This window comes from Python bivittatus, unplaced genomic scaffold (assembly GCF_059951505.1).
Source record: "Python bivittatus isolate LINGU-HERP-01145 unplaced genomic scaffold, Pbiv_v1 ctg000680_np1212, whole genome shotgun sequence".
In the NCBI taxonomy this organism is placed as follows: Eukaryota; Metazoa; Chordata; class Lepidosauria; order Squamata; family Pythonidae; genus Python; species Python bivittatus.
The window spans coordinates 2,143,586-2,163,427 of NW_028277095.1; the positions used below are offsets into that span (position 1 = coordinate 2,143,586).

Below are 19,842 nucleotides of genomic sequence, written 5' to 3' on the forward strand. Positions count from 1 at the left end.
CCGACTCTATCAGGATCTCCCAATTTGATATAATGGGAGATAAAATGATATAAAGGGATATAGTGGAAGAGAGTTGAAGAGACGCTCATCAGCTTCCATCTTTAGAGTCGGGACTGCAGGTGACGATGCCCCCAAAGTTCACATGACATTCCCCCTTGCAGAGGAAGCATTAGACTTGTAAGAAAGACATCAGCCATTCGGTTTTCCTTGGCAGACAAGGGAGCCGAGAAGATGGAAAAGGGGTTTTGAAATCAGACAATCAGTATTATTTCTGATTCTTTCTTGGTTTCACACCCTGAGATTACTTGGGGGTTTCAGTGCCTGAAAACAGAAGCAAAACAATATTGGAGTCAAATGACCCAGAGCAAAGCCTTATAAATTTATTCAAGCCATCAATCCTAATCGTGGAAAGCAAACCAAAGTGGAATAGGGAAGGAAGCAATAAACAGGTAAAGAAGGGCATTTCCCCCCACCCAAAATAAGCTTTGCTTTCATTGTTTTGGTTTTTTTCTGAAAAAAAAGTATGCTGTATGTTTATTGATTATGATAGCTTCACACTGATCTAGTTGGTGACTGTGCGTTTGGAAAAAAATCAGTGGGAGGAGCCGGATCCAGCAGAGCCCATATAGTCCCTGATCCTTCCTGAAATGAAGCATTCAGGCCTCCAGGATGCTTCATTTCAGGACTTAACAGCCAAACAAAGTAGTAGATCTAGTTCCACCCAGTTGTCCAGAGATAACTTCTTCATCCCACCAGTGTAGTTTCTCTATTCTAGATCATTTGACCTTGAAAATGTTAGCTTAGATGCACGATTCCCTTTGTACCATTCTGGCCAATGATCCATGCATCAAAGGTCATATGCCACCATTTCCTACAATGGCACTTTTCTGCACTGAACAGTTGAGTCTCATTATGTTTTTTCAGCATGCCCATTTCTTCCCACAGAAAAGACGACATATTATCATGTGAGTACAAAGTATAGCCTCTCGTCCTTTTTTGCTTTGTTAAGTTCATACATAGGGGATGGGTATTTAATAATAGAACATGTTCAAACCTCTTCCCATTAAAACTGGAGGTAGGACAAAGTTCCCATGAGAGTACTATCATCTTGTTACTATGATAGATTAACTGCCCTAAATGGATAGAGATTCAAGAATAAGGCCAGAATGCAACTCAAATTATTAGCGGCAATTCATCTTCCCTTTACAAAAGCATCAGACCTAGAGTTGATACGCAACCCTCCCAAAGGCTTTGGGTCCTCTCCTGGCATTGGGAAGAAAGGACTGAATTACTACTGTGAGAAAAATGAATCTTTGGGTGAAAAAGACAAGTTTTTAGAGGCCTCAGATGAATGGGATCGCCTTACTAAGATTGAAACATAAAGGCATGTGGAAGCATCCTTGAAGCTGATGTGAACCAGGCCGGTTGTAAACTCCTTATCACAAACATCCCCATAGCAACCTGGGCATCTGCCCTGAGGGAGGATGCCTTCTTCCTGGCATTTGGCACCTTGAACTAATGTGTGTCTTCTTCTCTGTGACACTATTGTTTTACTAGCAGTTAACAGATAACAGAGGGGCAGAGAGTAACTTGAGAACCATTGCTTATTTAGGTATGCCTGCATCATCATATGAATATGTATGCATATACGTTTCTTTTCCCTTCCCCTTCTTGTAGAACTGAATAAATATCAGAGCATCCATTTTGCCTGTAGGGGAGTGCCTCCCACTAACTTCTGGTGGGTCCCCCTCCAGTACGTACTGCTCAATAAACACTGCAGTGAAGCCTTGATTATTCTGCATTTGTGTCCTGCGTTTTGATTCCACACTACTAAGTCTAGCCATATTCAATAAGCAATCTGGGCAGCTGTATGGGAGGGCAGGATCCCTGGAGCTTCAGGCCCACTGAGAAATCCCCACCAGTAACCCACCACTTGAATATTTCCCCCCGGAAGCTCTTTACCTTATTTTTCATCCAGCAGTCTCAAAAAATTGAAAATATCACACTGCCTGGAAAGTGTTCTAACCACAACCCTGACCCAACATCCTGCTATAAAGGAGCAAAATATCATGGAAGAGTGATGATTAGGAAGTTGACATACCATGGCTGGAGGTATGGCTGATTTGGCTGGTGGCACAGGAGGTGGAGGAATGTTTGGTTTTACAATGGGCTGAAATGAAAGCAAACGGGAACTTTTTAAAACTACCTTTGCACACAGTAGTCAAAATGCATTTAAAAAGTGCTTTAAAATGACAGGCAAAAACACCAGATGGAAAACACATTTCTTGTTATGCTTAAAGTTTGAGTCATCTGTCTGCAACAAAAATTAACACTTGTTCCCTTTCTCTGTAAAACATGCAGTTACATGAATTGGAAATTCTCAGCACTTTAAGAAATCAATAATTTCAATGGCTCTTTTGAGGAAAGCTCTAACAGAAAATTCAGGTAGAAATCCACAACAAATTTATTGAATATCATAGGATCGTAGAATATATGAATGGGATTGGTCCATTCATTTTTTGGACCAGGTGACTTTATCCTTCCTAAAGGAGGTCCATCTAGTGGGAGTGAGAAGAAGGGCCTTCTCTGTGGTGGCTACCTCCCTGTGGAACATCATCCCTGCGGAGATAAGACTGCCCCCCATCTTGATACTCTTCTGAAAGCCCTGAAGACATGGTTTTGCCAGCAGGCCTGGAGATCCCATGTTGATATGGAGCCCATCAAGTTGTTTGTTTGAACGTATTGTTGCCAGGAGGGTGGGGTGTAGTGGGTTTGTATTTGGGGTTTTATTTCTGTAAGCTGCCCCGAGTCACCATGAGTGAGTTGGGGGGCCACATAAATAAATAAAAATAAGATGTGTACATCCATTTGGGTGTTGATATACTTCACCCATTGTGCTTGACTTTTCATTGGCAATTTTGTTGAAATCTGTCTAAATCAGAATATTGATTTAATCCACTCCAATAATTTGTATCTCTAAATGATTTGCTAGCAGTTTATGAAATAATCATACCTCTGCTGGAAATACATTGTGGAAAATGCTACATTAATGGACAGCTTCACACATCCAATGCAGTTTCTTCAATCTACCTAGATAGGCTTTCTATAGTCATGTTTGGGAAATTTAAGCATAGACGAAGAACAGTTGATTTCCTTGACCTCAAAAACACTTAATTCCATGTGATCTTCACTTTTCTATAGGCCATACAGAATGAGATATGACATTCCAAAAAAGATGCCAGGGAATCAGTAGAAATAGGAGGGAATGTCTATCAGTATTCTGAAGTTCTTAGAGCAGGTGACCATTCATTTAGAAATTTACCATTCTGGAATTTTGATATGCTATTGGGGTGTGGTTGAACTGTTCTACTGGGATTTTCTGTTAATAATGAAACAGTATCAGTTTAGTGTATTTCTAAGAGAGAATGTGTGTGAACTCCCTAATTTTCTAGAACTCCCTATGAGAGAATCATGTTTCTGAAACACTGGAAATTATGCAGATTATCCCTACTCTACACAGGGATTTACAATGCAGGAAGCAAATATTAATTCAAGCAATCAGAAATTGCTTATTGTGTTTCAGAATATTAGTATGTATGTTTCAACAATCAGGTTAAAAAAATCTGCAGCTTATTCATTTTCCATTTGCAAGGTTCTAGATCATACTGGTGGGGAATTCTGTGAATTGAAGTCCACATATCTTAAAGTTGCCAGATTTGAAAAACACTGTTCTATATGCATACTTATTTTGCTAATTAAATTCTCTATATATCTGCTCATAAGGAAACCATATTGAGTCCAATAGGTAATGTATCCAAATACACATTTATAAATTACAGAAAAAATTCTTTGCATTTGTTATGGGGGAATTTATATACTACTAAAACTCTCGTGTCTGTAACCTTCAACTGGGTGAAATGGTGAGTCACAGGGCAACAATTTTTGAACCAAGGTACCTCAAATGGGCTAACTTGCAGAATGCATCCAAAATCCAGGACCCATTACTCCTCTGGGATTGAAATTTGGAAAATTTGTGGCTGCTTCAGCACTGATGCACTGCCATGGTCAGCCCAGGTCCTGTGGTCATCATGGGCGTACTCACCTCCCTCTGTCAGCTGGCGGCAAGGCCCAATGGGTGAGCAGCGATTGGCTGCTTTGGAAACGAGGCAGAAATTTGAAATCTCTTAACAGGGAAGGATGAGGGAGTGATTTGGATGCCTGCTAGCGAGGTAGGAATGGATGGGGGGTGGGTGCCGATGGTCAATGGTTGAGCCCTCTTCCTCCCTCAAGGGAGGGGCCCTTGGGGATATGTTGGAATGGGGAGCAGGGATGCAGTTTTCCTCACAGTCCGTGGCTCCTTTTGTTCTACCTCCCCCCAGCAAAGTGGCAGGTAGTTCTGCGGGTCAGCCAAGGAGGAGGAGGCGACAGCTTAACCAAGGCCCTCCTGAGGGTTGTGAGGGAAAGGCAAATGGTGCTGACGCTCCCACTGCTTTTTTGCCCTTGGTCATTCTGTATCTCTGTTTAGGTAAGGAAATATCTCTGAAGTGATGACCCAACAGGTCACAGGTTGTCTAGTTCTAAAAATAATTACATTCAAGGAAATGTGTTGCTTATGTTCACATCTTCATTCATACCACTGTACATCACCTTACGGCATATTTTATTTGGTTTGTTAAATGTATTTGTTTTGTCTGTTAAAGGCTGCTTTAGAGTCATAAGCAAGAATTATTCCATTTAATTCTACTTACAACACAGACTGGTCGTTTATTTGCCTGGGATGAAGGTGGGGGTAGGATAAATCTTGAAGAATTCATCTGAAAGGAGGAAACAGCAGAATGTTTGAATATATCTAAAACTTTTTTAAAGCCAAGGACTTCAAAGACTTAGCCAGATCAGTTAAAAGCCTAGCAGGTGCACTTGCACACATGCAGAGTTTCATTAGGGCTAACGTTAATTATTTTGTGGTTTACTTTGTGATGCAAACTCATTCCATTTAGTTATTGTGCAAACAAGAAGTTGGTTCAGTAACTATAGTAATTCTTGTTTTTGAAAATGACAAAGGATTATGGTACATCTTCACTGATAACAGACTGTTTGACCTTATCTTACAACCACAGCTACAAAGACAACAACTACAACTTTCTCTCTCTGAAAAAAGAACAAAAAATGCAGGCATTTTGCCTGCATGTTGCTGAACAGCTCCCAAACTATGTTCAGGCACTATTTTGGCCCCTTTCCCAGTTCTAGCCCAGTTTCAACATTGCATTTTGCAGAAATCCATCTGTAGTGTTGTTCCGGGGGCTGTGGGCAGGGAGAAGAGCCTCCAAACCTAGATTGGGCCCCAATTCCTTAAACTGCCACTGGAGAATCACGCTTCTTATTGCTTCACACGAAACAAATGGGTTGGGCATTTTATACAGCTGCTGTCTTTGAGTTCTACCCAGCTCTGAGTGCCCATTTGTCCTCTCACCTCGGAATGACCGGACACTGGGCCAAGATGCTGTTTCCTCTTCTGATCGGGGCCAGAGAAGGCAGGATTCGTGGCTCCAGCTGTGCTTTTGTGAGTGCTGCCATGAAGTAGTAGAAGATTAGAATGAGGAGAGAATTCTGAACTACACCCAAGACCAAAGTCAAGGTAAACATGGAAATACGTGAAATGTCTCCTGCCTGTCTGTCTGTCTGTCTGTCTTTCCCTCCCTCCCTCCCTCCCACTTTATTATGCATTAGTTCAAAGGGTCCTGTGAAACATCTAAATTAAATTACAAAGAATTTACATGATGACATACACTGATGAGGCAGACATAACAAATTTAGATGATGATGAGGATGATGAGGATGATGAGGATATCAGAATTGGCACTCCCAATATTTCTACTAATGGTTCAGATTCTGTATGATCTTAAAATATGTCTTTTTGTTTGACTGTTGAGATAACTAGTCCCCTGCAGATATCCTGGAACTTGTTTTCTATATATAATGCAGTTCTTTCAGTCAAAATCTGTAACTTCAGCCAGAGAGATTTCTGGAACTGAATATTCAGTCCTACAGAGTTTTTTCCAAGTCAATCTACGTTCGGCCTCTCCATTCAGTCAGGAGAACCCACCATTGCTGTTATATGGGACTCAGCTCACCTGGTAATCCACCCCTAAAAAAAATTAGCAGAGAACATTCAAAAGAACATTCACCTTTGACTTTGTTTCTTCTTTAAAACGGAGCAGTGGAAGAGAACAGCAAGGATGATGGCAATGACTACTAAGACTACTATTACAACTACAACAATGATGTTGATATCTAAAGGAAAAAGAGAAAAGGCTATGAATAGATTTAAAGTTACAGGTAGCCCTTGACTTACGACCACAATTGGCACTGGAATTTCTGTTGCTAAGTGATGCGGTTGTAAAGCGGGACATCATGTGACTACATCACTTAGCAACTGCAATCCCAGCAGTCCTGGTTACCATTGTTAATCGAGAATCGTGAGTCGTTAAGTGAGTACCCACCCCAATCCAAGCCATTCTGGGCTTGGTCCCACCCAATCCTGAGCTTTAGTAAGGTAAGGGACTGCCTCTAACTCCTCCAACCCACCTATCTCTGCCCCCATCTCTGCCCTTTTGGCTGCCCTGCACCCTGTCTTGCAGGGTGGCAAGCAGCCCCAGCAAGCAGCTCAGGTGCTTCTTGGCCTCCCTTCTCCCTTCGCTTGTTCACATGCACCAGCACTCTCCTTCCCTCCTTCACTCACTTGCATGCACCAGATGGACAACCAGAAGTTTGCTGGTGTGTGCAAGTGAGCAAAGGTGGAAGGAGGACACAGTGCATGTGTGTCAGGCTCAGCCCAAGAACAACGATGCAACAGTTCAGTCCAGTACAGTTCCTTTATTTGCTTACACCCTCTAGACAGAATCTTGCTAGACTAACTCTACACTACAGCAACTAGTGGATATACCCCGTGATACTCTAGGGAGGGGCTAGTCTAAACCTCTTCTTCTTCTCACGGTCTTGCTGTGGACTGAGAAAGTGCTTGCCTTGTCCCCCTTTCTGGAATGCGCTACCTCTCTCCTGATAGCCTGGATCTCCCATACCAGTCTCCTTCCATTACAATGTGGGAGAGCAAAGGGGGGAAAGGAGGATGTAGTGTGTTTGAGTGAAGAAAAGTCAGGGTGGGTGGGGGAGACTTACCAGAGCAACTTGCAACCTCCCCGGCTGGCTTCCCCATTGACTTTGCTTGTGGGAAGCCAACTGGGAAGGTTGCAAATGGAGATCGCATGATCATGGGGTACATGCAAATGGGTTGCCAAGTGCCCAGATCATGATCACATGACTGCAGGGGGGCTGCAACAGGCGTAACTTCGGGGACCAGTTATAACTCCATTTTTTCAGCACTGGCATATAGTTGAATGGTCACTGAATGAATAGGCGTAACTCAAGGGCTACCTGTATATTGATGGAGTCACAATGGAAACACAGGAGATGATCAATGGAAAATCATGTTGTTCCAAGCCCTGGCATTTCTCATACACAAGAAAAGAGTTTTCCCTAAGAGCCACTGTTGAGAATTGGCTAGAATTTATTTATTTATTTGTTTGTTTGTTTGTTTAAATTTAGGTGCCACCCAACTCTGAACCAACTCTGGGCATCAAATTTAACCTAGGAAGACCAGGAATATAAACCTCATTTCATGAATGTCTTTAACTAGTCATCATCTTTTAAGATTAACACAGCCTAACCCAAATCCATGACCTCTAATTGTGTTGGGACTACAACTCCCATGCTAACAATTCCGGATTGAGAAAGGGTTGATTCTAATCTGTCTCCCAAGATAGTCATGCAATTGGATGTAGCAGGATAACTAAGAAACTAAACTATGATCTAGGAAGTCTATATTTGGACTTTTACCACTAGGTAGCTTTAGGGTAATCACAATTTTGCTGCCCATTAATTTAAAATTATAATTCCAAGACCATCTGGAGCCTTAGCCCATTGTTAACTTTCCAGAACCAACACTCTAAACATCCTTTTGCTGTTTAATTCAAAAAATATTTTTCCAAATCCTTAAAATCATATTTAACAAATCTTTCTCTAAGGAAAAGGTGACTTACCCAGTGAATGCTGTAAAACTTGCCATTCTGAAGAGTCTTAATGTTTCCAAAGTAATAAAAAAGCAAACCAAAGTTTTAAAAAAGCAAAAACAAATTAATTAGAAGGATTCTTCCCATGGGAAACTGATTTTTTGGCTTTTCTTAAGAAAAAAACATGATAAGATGGGATTTTGAAGGTTGGACACTAATGGGCGCTAGAAGAAAATAAAGATTACAATTGAAGGAGAAGAATACATAAATTTGACTGGTTAACAAAGAGTGGAGTGAAATACTTTAACAGTGGAAATTTTGATATTTTTGAACAATTGTCTGAAATTATTGGATATTATGGATAGATGGTATGTTAATGATGCTAAACAAGAAGAACAAGCTGCACCTGATAAGTTTGGAATTAATTTGAATGGGGATCTAAATGTGACAATTTATGAGAAGGATATGGAAAAAAATGTACTGGACATACAAATCAAAGTGGTTGATGACTTAATACTTAAAGGTGATATACAAGTATTACATCAGAAAAGTGATTTGGATAACCTTTTCTTACTGGATATACAAAAGAGGTCTGTTAAAGTCCTGAAGGATTTTTGAGAAGGGACACCAAAACAAAACAGAACAAAAATGGGACAAGCTTTTTTTATTGGATGTACAAAAAAGTTCTGTTCAAGTTTTGAAAAAAAATTCGAAAAGGGACAAAAAAAGATGAAAAGAAAACAAGCTCTGGGGTATCATTTGAAGGGTTTAAAAATCAAGATTGTTAAAAGTTCAGGAAAGGACTACAGGGTTGGCTTACATGATTAAGGTTAAAATAGATAAGTAGTTATTTCTGGTAACCCTTACTGGACTTTTGCTGACAAGGAATGAATGACTAGGCATTTGGATTTTGTTCTTTAGTTAAGAGATGAGTTATAGGGTGAAGTGGATATTTGATGTACCTTAAAACATGGTGAACAGTTACTAAAATTGTTTATAATTGTCAGGATACCTGTCATACTTGGGGGGAAAAAAATGCAATCTTGCTGCCCTTGGTTAAATGGCTTAGGTTAAATAAATTGCAGCAAGGGTTAGGGTTAGGGTTAGGGTTATTTCCCCCTTCTTCTCTTCTCCTTCATGTGCATAATGAGACAAAAAATAGCCCTTCCAATAAAAGTACAGTTTGCTAATAGTTAACAATACCCAACTGATATATAACAATATAAAAACTGAGATTTCAAACCCTAATTTCAATTAAGATTATTTAACCTGTCTAGAATTAGAATAAATTCCCATTCCCGTGCTATAATTTAGTCCAAAATTAATGTAGGTGCTTCCTACTGTATGAATTGAGGCTAAACCATTTAGAGAGGATTCTCTATCATCTGCAATATGGAATTAATAAAAAAATACCTAAGAGGTGATTATGAACATCAAAATAAGGGAATGTAAGGGAATTGCTTTGGATACAGAAAATGACTAATACAATTATTTCTATGATAAAATGGAATTGCTCATAGAGGAGCAGATTTATCATTTGTGGAAGGGCCATGATGGCGTATCACTAATTTTCTTAAAAATAATAAATAGAGCCTTAACTCTTAATGACCAGTGGTAGCTGCCATTTTCTCCAACCTCCAAAATAAAAATATTCTGGAGATAGGACAAGGGTATTCATTACACGTCCACAGGGCGTGGTCAAAAATATAAATTGGTGGCTACGATGGTATGATGGAAGCGCCACCCATTTTTATGGGTGTAGTGATGCACATAAAAACAGGCCAAGCTTCAATTACACTCTTAGAGCTGCCAACTTATTTTTTTTTTTTTTAAACCACATCCTGCAGATACCCCTGACCCATTAATTGGTAGCAGCTAAAGAGAGTTCCCTCCACCATTTCTTGCTTACTGATGAAGAAATCATACAGGGGTACATTTGCTATAAAATCCACTGAGAAATCCACCGAGAAAATCCACTGAGAAAAGAAAGACCTCCAAAATGCCCAGAATTAGCCTTTGGAGATTTGGTGGCAAATGTTATTAGGACATTCCACTCATCCCAGGGACAAAATAACCTCTAGTTGTGATGCAAATTCTGTGCCCCCCTGAATTAACTCACATCTATTTGCTGTGGGGTCATTACAGTGAGGTGGCGCCCATCCTTCTTCACACTGGCACTGCAGTTCGTGGTCACATACCTAGGACAGCACAGACCAAGAATTGGGCTTCAGAGCAGATAAAGGGGAAAGAAGCAGTCAACATTTCCTCTGCATGTTTATGAAGTCCAAAGCAGCCAGAGAGTATTGAACCATAAAACTATGTTTAAAATCTGAACCAAATTAGACAGATAAAAAGATGGAAACCCCCCCAAAGCATCTGACAGAGAAAAAGAAATGAAGAGTTCCTACCAAAGGTGCTGTTCAGGATGCAGTCCCAAAGACTATCTGAACAGCCAAGTCACTATTCTTCAATCTGGTGCTAGGCTGAGTCATAAGACTAAGCCTAACAACAGCAGGGCACTCTTCTTTGGTTAGTATGAGAGCTGTGGTCAGCGCACTTGAGCAGGACAGCAGTCTGAGAAGGACTAAGTCAAGCTTTGAGATTTATTTAGATATAGATGTACAGTAAATATCATCCGAAATATATTTACAAATAAACTCTAATGGATTATTTGCAGCTGCTTCAGATTTATGCCAGTATAAAAAGAAAGCGTGGCTTATTTTCAGGGATCAACATATGCATTATTCTAGAAAGGGTGTGGCAAGAGGAGCAAATGAAACAAAGAGCACATTGGAAAAGACTAAAAGAAGAAAGAGGAGCAGAGAATACTGCAAAGGAAAAGGTGAAACGGCCAAGCGTACGTGCTTAACAGAGGAAGCTCTCCCGAGCCCTATCTCTAAGCAGAACAGTCTTAAAGCCCGCTAAAGCGCATGTAGCATTCCTTAGCCAGAATGTGTAATTCTTACAGAGTGTCCTTTGCATTTGTTGGAACAGTTGGTAGATCTGTAGGCCATCTCTATCTCAACACACTGCCCATTGCTGCACACCTGAAAGGCAAATTTTGAGGTTATCAAAAGAGCAAGACAGCACTTTCTCATTCAGCTGAAGCCTGTCATTCCCTAGAACAAAACCAGGATACTCAGTAAACTACTTTGAGGTTCCATACTGTATAACAAGATAGGAGGAAGTGATTCCTGATGCTTTCAAATAAGCTTTGGGATGGCTTCAGCACTTCTAAATGGCTTCTTTGAACGGGTGACCTTTAGGTCACAACCAGCTCTTGCCCTGATTTTCTCATCTCTCTTCCATCTTCCCTATGGAGATACCTGCAGGTTAAGAGAAAGGACCACCTCTTGATGGTCTGCCAGGAAAGTGCTTCAAGGGAGAAGCACAATGCTATGAGAATGCCAGGCATTTTGTTCTTAGAAGAAACAAACAGCCCTGGACATTCACCTGATTTTTTGTTGTTGTTGTTGTTGCTTGAAGGAAAAACTAACAAAACAAATCAAAAATAAAAAGAAGGCTAGATGGATTCTTCTTCTTCTACACAGAAAATCTAAAGTAGCTTTCAGTAAGATCCATTGCAAAATTATTTTACTAACAGCCTGGGAATCAGACCTTACAGCACAAAAATTAGAGTTAATCTTTACTAACCATTCCTTCTGCACATTTTGTTCCAGGATCAACCATTCCAACATCTTTTTCATTTTTATACTTTGGAATGCTGCCTTTGCATGTATCAAATGACACCAGGCTTCCAGCTGAAGGCATCCTTGACCCACCTGTGCAGTATAACTTGCCACATTTTAGATCCCTGAAAAGGAAACAGCCAATTCCTTCTTATTAAAAAGAATGGATCAATGAGAGGTCTGTTTCCTCCCTCATCGGCAAACATCAGTTGTTCTTGGATTAACCTTAACGTCTTTTTTAAAAAAGTAGAGATGGATGACCAGAAGTGTGCTCAGCCTCAAAATGAACTGGGTTGTCTAACAGATAATTGAAAAATCTCAAGAGGTGTATCAAGATTTGAAAAAATAGGGAAACACAGTTCCTGTATCTGCAACAAGCTCACATGATTTCCCTGCTTTTGAGAGTCAGGATAGTTTGGGTCTGGTTTCTTATCTTTAGAGCAGGGAATGTGTCCCTTATCCACCTGGATAACTGATAAAGTGGATTTCCCCACCTTGGTTTTTCCAGATTCCCAGCCTACAATTCCCATCATCTCTGACCAGTGGATGACCAGGATGATGCCAGCTGAAATCTAAAGGTCAGGGGCAGCTGCATTAAACATTAGAGAGGGAAATTGCCCTGAAAAATGGCAGTTCTTCCCTTTCAGTTTAGGAAAGATAGGAGAAAAAAGGAATTCAGATTTAAATAGGGATGTATAAAACAAGGACTGCCCATGTTTTAGTAGGAAAAATGGCACAAGGGTCTGTGTGTGTGTATGAGCGAGAGGCAGAATCTGGATTTACACATATCACTAAAAGATAATGTGGCTTGTTGCTTGATTTTAGTTTAACATGTGGTTAAACCAGCCATTGTGGTTTGTAAGTTATGGTTTATGGCTGAGTGCAATTCATGATCTCAGACAAACGGGGCTGATTCAGTCACATGCAGTTAAACAAAGTATTGCTGGGTAGCAAAAGTCCAGAGAGAAAGGTTCGTTATACTTTCTCACCCAATCTTCTCACAGCACTTCTATTCTCATGGCACTCCATTTATATCCCACTTTTGCTCCATCTTGTAACCCAAGATGGAAAACGCAGGACAATTAGCCAGTCAGAAATTGGCTCATGTTTCTGTTGGTTTAGCAAGGTGACAGAATCACGTTCCCACAGATGTCAACCTGGAAATCTTTCTCATATTACCCTTACATGACATCAGCTTCAGAGCAGGAAATAATTTGAATTGCTTACTTTCGTTTACATGGGATGTATGTGCCATTTGCCTTTCGGCAGTGGCCGTAATAAACCCCTTTCCGGTTGATTGTAAAACATGAATCTGCAGCCACTTTTGCACCTGTAGTAGGGAGGGGGGAACCAAGACAAACACCTGAGTTTGTAACAGGCCAGCAGGATAAAGAATGGCTGAAGATATCTCAAAGGACTTAGGAATATGTGTAGTTAATATTCACTTCTTAAAATTGGTATTTGTAACCAGTTATTTATCTAATCCTCATTATGCATAAGGCATTCAATAGCCCAAACAGTGTTGCAATAAAGTTGCTTATTCCACTTTTATGGACACAAGGCTGAAGGCACTGTTATGCAACTTGCACAAGACTACTTGGTAAATCAATGGCTGTAGTAGAATTTGAATTCAAATCCCAAATTCATTCCTCTATGTCATCATTCTCCAACCTGGTTATCCTCCAGATATGTGTCCAGTTCCCAGAATTCTTCAGGCAGAGTAGCCCTTACCAAGAACTCTAGGAATTGAAGTCTACACACTAGGAAATGCCCAAGTTGCAGAAAGCTGATGTATACATTGGTTCATAAAAGTTCAGATGAGTAAAGAAACTTTAATGGTATCTAGACACTTTCCTGGGCATAGGCCTCTTTGAATACAGCTGGATTTTTCTACCAAGAAACTTGCAAAAGACTGAGCAATTTCATTCTTTGGAGTTTTACACCGTTTTATGCTGTTTACTGATATATCTATATCTATATAGATAGATAGATATATACACACATACACACATACACACACACACACATACACACATGCATGCATACATACATGCATACATACATACACACACATATACATACACACACATATACACACACACACAAATATACTGACCCAGATCTTTGTCCATCCACAACCCACTACATTATTCCATCTCTAATTATTCCATCTCTAATAGAACAGAAATGGAATGATGATTTACTATGGGTAGAAAGGAGGACGTATCTTTGATCAGTGAGAATGACTTAATCCTTTTCAATGCCGCTCTTCTGAAATCCTAAGATTGACTTACCTGGCCCCCAGAGAGCAGTACATTGGTTTGCCAAGGTGGGGCACTTCCCCATGTAGCAGTAGCCCATGTTGTTTTGGCATGGGTGCCCATTCATGCGGAAGCGATCCATGGGACATTGAGGAGACTGGCCAGTGCACAATTCAGGCAAGTCACAGTCGTGCTTTGCAGCCCGGCATACCGCTCCTGCTCGCCTAAGCTGTGGGTGGAAACAAAAAATCCTCCCAGTTATCACTCTTTAACAGTGGAGATCAAAGAGCCACAGCCATGATTTTCAATACATTTCAAGCCTCCTCTTCATCTGTCATGAGGGTTACCAAGCAAGGCATCCCTGCCATGCTACAAATTGGCTCCAGGTCTTAAGATATTGTGTGTAGTGCTTAGAAGTCCCATCTATCTTACTTGCTATGAGAAAATGATTGGCACGAAAGGCTATATTCCTGAAACAGAAGCGCTACATGTTGCAAAAAATATACTTGCTATAATATACCATAATATTCCATAATTATAATTTTGTCTTCTGCTGGAGGTTGATGACCTCAATAGCAGGGGTGGCCTGACCATCAAGTAGAGTGAGATAGCTGTCAATGAAAATCATTCTGACTATCCTGAAAAAGCAGCAAAAAGCTAATTGCTGAACTTCTGCATGATATATTTTTATTTCCTTGTATGGGGAAAAGCATTCATAGAATTTTCTGTCTCATGTGGTGAAAAAAAACTTGGCTGCTTTCTGGTGCTCTCCATCTTGACTTGTGATAGGAAGATGGAAATAACAAAATGTTTTGGGCCACTCTGCTCAAAACGTTTAGTATAGATTCAATTGGGATCCCATATAGAAGGAATGGGCAACTCCAGAATGTGCTACCAAAAGAGTTGAATTTAGGGCTTTGGGGAGAGGGTAGGGACTGAAGGGTGGGAATGACTTCCAGAGGTCTCTTGCACCTGTTTCTACCCTAAAAGTTTCAGAGAAAAAAACAAAGGGCCAAAAACCGTCCTTTGGAATATCACAGCATCACCAGATGGCCTCTTAAAACCTTCCAGAAAGCCAGGAAGTTGAGTTAGGGCACCAATCTCAAACATTGCCCACCCTTATTTAAACTGGGTTTTCACGCAAACGCAGTCACAGAAGGATATATATTATCTCCGCAGAAGTGAATCAACATGCCAAAGGAATGTATTTTAGACTGAGACAATGCAGTGCTGAAGTTTTGCTAAAATGTGCTCCACATGGACATGTTCATAAGGGTCAAATAAACTGGAAGAAGGGATGGGAATAGGGTTAACATGTTTTTGATCACAGCAAGCACCCAAGAGATATTACATTTTCATTTGGCTAATAAATAGCAGGGTAAAATCTCTCCTACTGTTAACAATAAGCAAGACTTACCTGGCAATTCTCACAACACTGGCCATATCCACACTTTGCACCAGGTTTCAGCGTACAAGTTGCAGCTTCGCAGCACTCATTTTTACAGTCCTGAGAACCAAGAATTATCGCAGGAGTTTATAGGCTTTTCTGCTTAATCTCTTTTAGGTGGTCTACTTTGAAGAGAGAAACTCACAAGGAAAAGGACATTCCTGCAATGGGTTTCATCTTAAGGGCTTGTGCTAGCAGATTAATGTGACTAATAGCGTGCTGAAGGCAGCCCGAGTACTACAAACAGATGATGGCATGCCTATGTGACACATACTTATCTTTGTATTTCCTGTGCTAAGAATAAAACAAATAAAAACATCTGCACTTCCTAATCATGAAACCCACATAACCTGCAACCCACATTCTTTGCTTATTCATGAGGGATTTTCTACTCACGATGAGGTAGTCCAGAGAAGCACTAACCATGAGTACTAACAATGCCTTTATTGTAACATTACAGTAATGGACTCTTGCAAGCCTGAAATTACATCTCTTCCCCCTTACCTCTATGCTCCATGAAACTGGGAGGAGGGGGTTCTGAGGTGTTTAACATTCCCCATTGCTTCTCCGGGCCAAGCTGCCTCTTATCTGACCGTTGCCTAGTCTGCTCCTCCTCCTCCTGTCTCTCAAGGACATTTCCACAGGCCATTACACGTGTATTGACACCATTTAACAATATAAGGAGAACACTTGCTAAACTACTGTTACTGTGTCAAATTACTATTAGAGAGTAGAATCCATTCTCTAGAGCAGAGACTGAAGATCACAAGTTCTGGGAGGGAGCACTCAAGACAATAGTGGGATAGATGATATGGTCATGTCAACAAAGTAGGGGTTTTCAGTGGGGAAGGATGTTTCTTGGAGTGGTGAATCACCCATTCCTAAAAATGCTTTGCCTTCCTAAAACAGTAGTGAGATATCAGTTCTCCATTCCTCTAGATGATTGTGCAACCATTCCCATTTTTGAGAAATTTCTTGGAACCACCCATGTTCATAAAACATACCTTTGGAGAGCCACAGTCACATTCTTCTCCCCCCTCCACAAAGTCGTTCCCACAGACTGGGGTTGCAACAATTTCTTTGCTCAAGGGCCTGTTGATAATGCATAGTGGGGTTCGGTCCATGATATACTTCTCATAATCCTGGAGACTACAAGAGCTGAAATGCTGGGGAGTTTTATAGCTGTAAAGATGAAACGATACACAGACCATGACATCATCCATCTTTGGACAAGGGACAGAATTCATTGCAAAAACATATAAGATGGAACAGGGATGGCTAAAGAACAAATCCTGTGATTTTTCTCTAAGGCTAACCAAGTAGCTAAGAAATCTATTTGTACTCCTTGATCTTCCCCCCAGATTCTTCTCCCTCAGTTTTAATTCCACTAGCTTTCTTTTCTTTTTGAACAAAATGAATTTGCACTGAGAGCTCCATGGGATAATAGTTGGTTAAGCTACTTCTTGTGTCACGTGGGCTATCTTTCATTTTCACTCAGCCTCCATGTGGAAGGGGAATCTGGAGGCTTCCAGGTGAGGACTGATGGTGAGTTAGATATTCCTGTGAGCAGCTCCATGAGGGGGGCATAGTTTCGGGCTGATAAAATCTTCCAGAGATATGGAAAAATCTTTGTGATCACGCATTTGCACTCTGGAACAGCTGCTCCTTGTGAGTTGACTACAGGAATTGAGTTTCTTATGGTGGATCATGAGTTGAACGGCTTGGGAGCTGAGGGATTTACAATGCGCTTTTAACTACAATGCCGCATTTAATGGGCATTTTGACCAGCAAAAGCCTCAATTTCTTAATCACTGTACAACTTAATCACTTTACAACCTAAGAGAGACATTCTGAATGGCAGTGAAGATCAAAGACTCTTGGTGAGTACCGGCTTTTTGAAATTAAGAGGAGGGGGGGGAAAAAACCTATCTTAAAGGGTTTTAATTTAAAAGCAAAAAGCTTAACAAATTCTGATCCAAGGAAGTTTTAAACCGATAAAGGAAACAATAATTTTAAAAAAAAACCAGAATATTTTCTTGTTCTGACAAAAGTGCCTTTGAAAATAGTAAAATTAGACTTCCAGGAGGAAAAGGCAGATTGAATATGGCTCCCTGCTTGTGGAGCCAGCACCTGTGATAATTAGAGGGCTGGCAATTGGTTGAGCTCTTCAGAATCACATCCAGATAAAGGAGATTACAGGATCACCCACAGGCACTCCTTACAGAGGCTTACTGTGGAGAGATTGCAAACTAGCCATCTCCAGTGGGTGGGAGTTGAGAGAAACAGACTGAGCCCACGCCGCAGTGCTGAGCATTCAAATGGACGCTAGACTTGCTTTCACTTCCTCTTTTAATTAACATTGCAAACGGCCTATTCGTTTGATTTACCTGACAATTAAAAACCTCCTGAAGGGCAAGTTGCTGTACACCGAGAGAATTTCCTTCTATCTTGGGAAAAAGATTAAAGTAAGTTTAAAGCTCAAAAAGAAATGTTTTAACATTTGGAAACAGCAAAAGAATGCTCACTGGGGACCGTCAAGAGGCTAGATGGTTTTGAAACACCTTTTTAAAGGATTGTTTTAAATGCCTAAGAAAATACAGCAAGTGATTTTGGATTTAGCTGCAAGGATTTCTGTCTTGGGAAAGTTTTGCTTCTGAAAATAAACACCAGATAAGACTGAGCTTTGTAAGTTAGTTAGAGAACCAGAGTGCAATTAAAGAAAAAGATATCTTTTAACACAATGGAGGAGTATCCTTCTTTCAAAGAAGAATTGTTAGCTGTTTGGAATCAGTGTGTCCAGAAACTATTTCTAAAATTGGGACTAAGAGAGGTTCTAGAAGACGACAAGATTTCATTGGATAAAATAGAAGTTGAGGATGACTTGAATAAAGACTTTAAAATGGACTTTAAAGAAATTCCAGATTATAAGAGAGAGATGGAAGATATGGAAAAAGATCCTGTGGATCTGAAGATGGGCTCAAAGTTGCTTGATTATGAGAATGGTATGGAGACATAAGCTGTAATGGATCAGAAGAGTTACTCTGAGGCTTTGAGAGTTACCCAATTTTGAACCCACAGAAGGAAAACACCAAATCTCTGAAACCTTTTCTGAAAATAGACAGGAAAAGAATAAGAGATTACTATCTGGGGTTTTATTTGGAGAAGAGACTGAAGACTGAGTCTGTCAAAAAGAAGAGAAAGGAATTCAAAGTGGACTTATCAGATCAGAATTAAATTGTCTATGTTTTGATAGTTAATATTGAATTTTCTTTTTCTGACCAGGACTGTAAGATGATGTTTATGCCTGTAAAAACGATTTATTTGGTTTAGTTTAAAATATATATATTATTGGTCTTTTGTATGCTTATGGGGAGAGATCTTTTAGGTTTTACTTTTTAGAAAAAATTTAGAAGTTAAATTGCAAAATAGACCTATTTATTTAAGCTTAAAATATATGTTTTTAATTGGTACTCTTAATGCTTTTGCAGATTAGACTGATTGTTGAATATTTTTTATAATTTGGTTATTGTTTAGGGATGAGAAAGGGCATGAAGAGGGCTTTCTTCAATAATATTAGAGGTGTTAAGTTACTGTTAATGCATATACTTGTTTGGAGGGAGGGCGAAGTCATCCTTTATGTTTCTTTCTCTCTTTCTTTCTTCCCTTTCTTTCTTTCTTTTTTCATTTGTAGGTCTTTTAGTTTTGTATTAGTGTGTGTGTGTACACTTTAATCATTAAAAAAAAATAGCAAAACTAATTAGACTAACAGAATGGACCTTCATGGGAATGCTGATTGTTTATTATTAAAGACAGAAGATAATTGGTGGATTTTACAAATCAAGATAAGGGTAATATGGGCTAAACTGTGAGACTGCAACTATGGAGAGCTAATTGGGACTAAAATGTTAAAGGTAGAGGAAAGCAAATCAGAAAAACAAAGGAAAACCCTGCCTTTTATTTTCATCGTAGAAAGTGACATACTTTCTCACCATGGCAATGACAAGGAAAGCTGACAAATTGGGGCAAGAACAGAGAGGTTCATTAGAACAACTTACAGATAACAGCATTTCATCAGACTTTTTGCTGAAAATGCTTGAAGAATTTGGTAAAAGAGGACACCAATGGTTAAATTTGCAGGGATAAAAAAGACCAGAAAGAAGGTAAGAAGATTGTAGAATCTGTAGGGCAACTGGCTGCAGACTTAAAACAAATTACTAACAAAGTGGAAGTTTGGGAAAATAAGACAGAAGTTATAAATAGAAAGATGGAGAAAGATTTGGATAACTTGGCAATACTGAAACAGAGAGAAAAAGAACTTTGCTTAAGATTTAGAACAATCCCAGAACAATTGGGAGAATATATTAATTTCTTTGATTAGA

The 19,842-nt window shown here is 39.9% G+C and overlaps 1 protein-coding gene across 1 annotated transcript in view; it reads right to left on the reverse strand.

Annotated features, from left to right (window-relative positions):
- Positions 1 to 288: 288 nt before the first annotated feature.
- LOC103055975 (zinc metalloproteinase-disintegrin-like NaMP) overlaps positions 289 to 19,842 on the reverse strand; it is a 40,212-nt gene continuing 20,658 nt past the window's right edge. Inside the window, exons 12-24 of the mRNA XM_088151898.1 lie at positions 16,468 to 16,645; positions 15,434 to 15,523; positions 14,050 to 14,245; positions 12,983 to 13,085; positions 11,721 to 11,880; positions 11,033 to 11,113; positions 10,186 to 10,264; positions 6,186 to 6,291; positions 5,471 to 5,567; positions 4,749 to 4,814; positions 3,323 to 3,379; positions 2,102 to 2,170; positions 289 to 321 (exon numbers count right to left, since the gene is read on the reverse strand). Coding sequence (XP_088008024.1) covers positions 289 to 321; positions 2,102 to 2,170; positions 3,323 to 3,379; positions 4,749 to 4,814; positions 5,471 to 5,567; positions 6,186 to 6,291; positions 10,186 to 10,264; positions 11,033 to 11,113; positions 11,721 to 11,880; positions 12,983 to 13,085; positions 14,050 to 14,245; positions 15,434 to 15,523; positions 16,468 to 16,645 — 1,315 coding nt within the window. The remainder of the gene's footprint in view (positions 322 to 2,101; positions 2,171 to 3,322; positions 3,380 to 4,748; positions 4,815 to 5,470; positions 5,568 to 6,185; positions 6,292 to 10,185; positions 10,265 to 11,032; positions 11,114 to 11,720; positions 11,881 to 12,982; positions 13,086 to 14,049; positions 14,246 to 15,433; positions 15,524 to 16,467; positions 16,646 to 19,842) is intronic.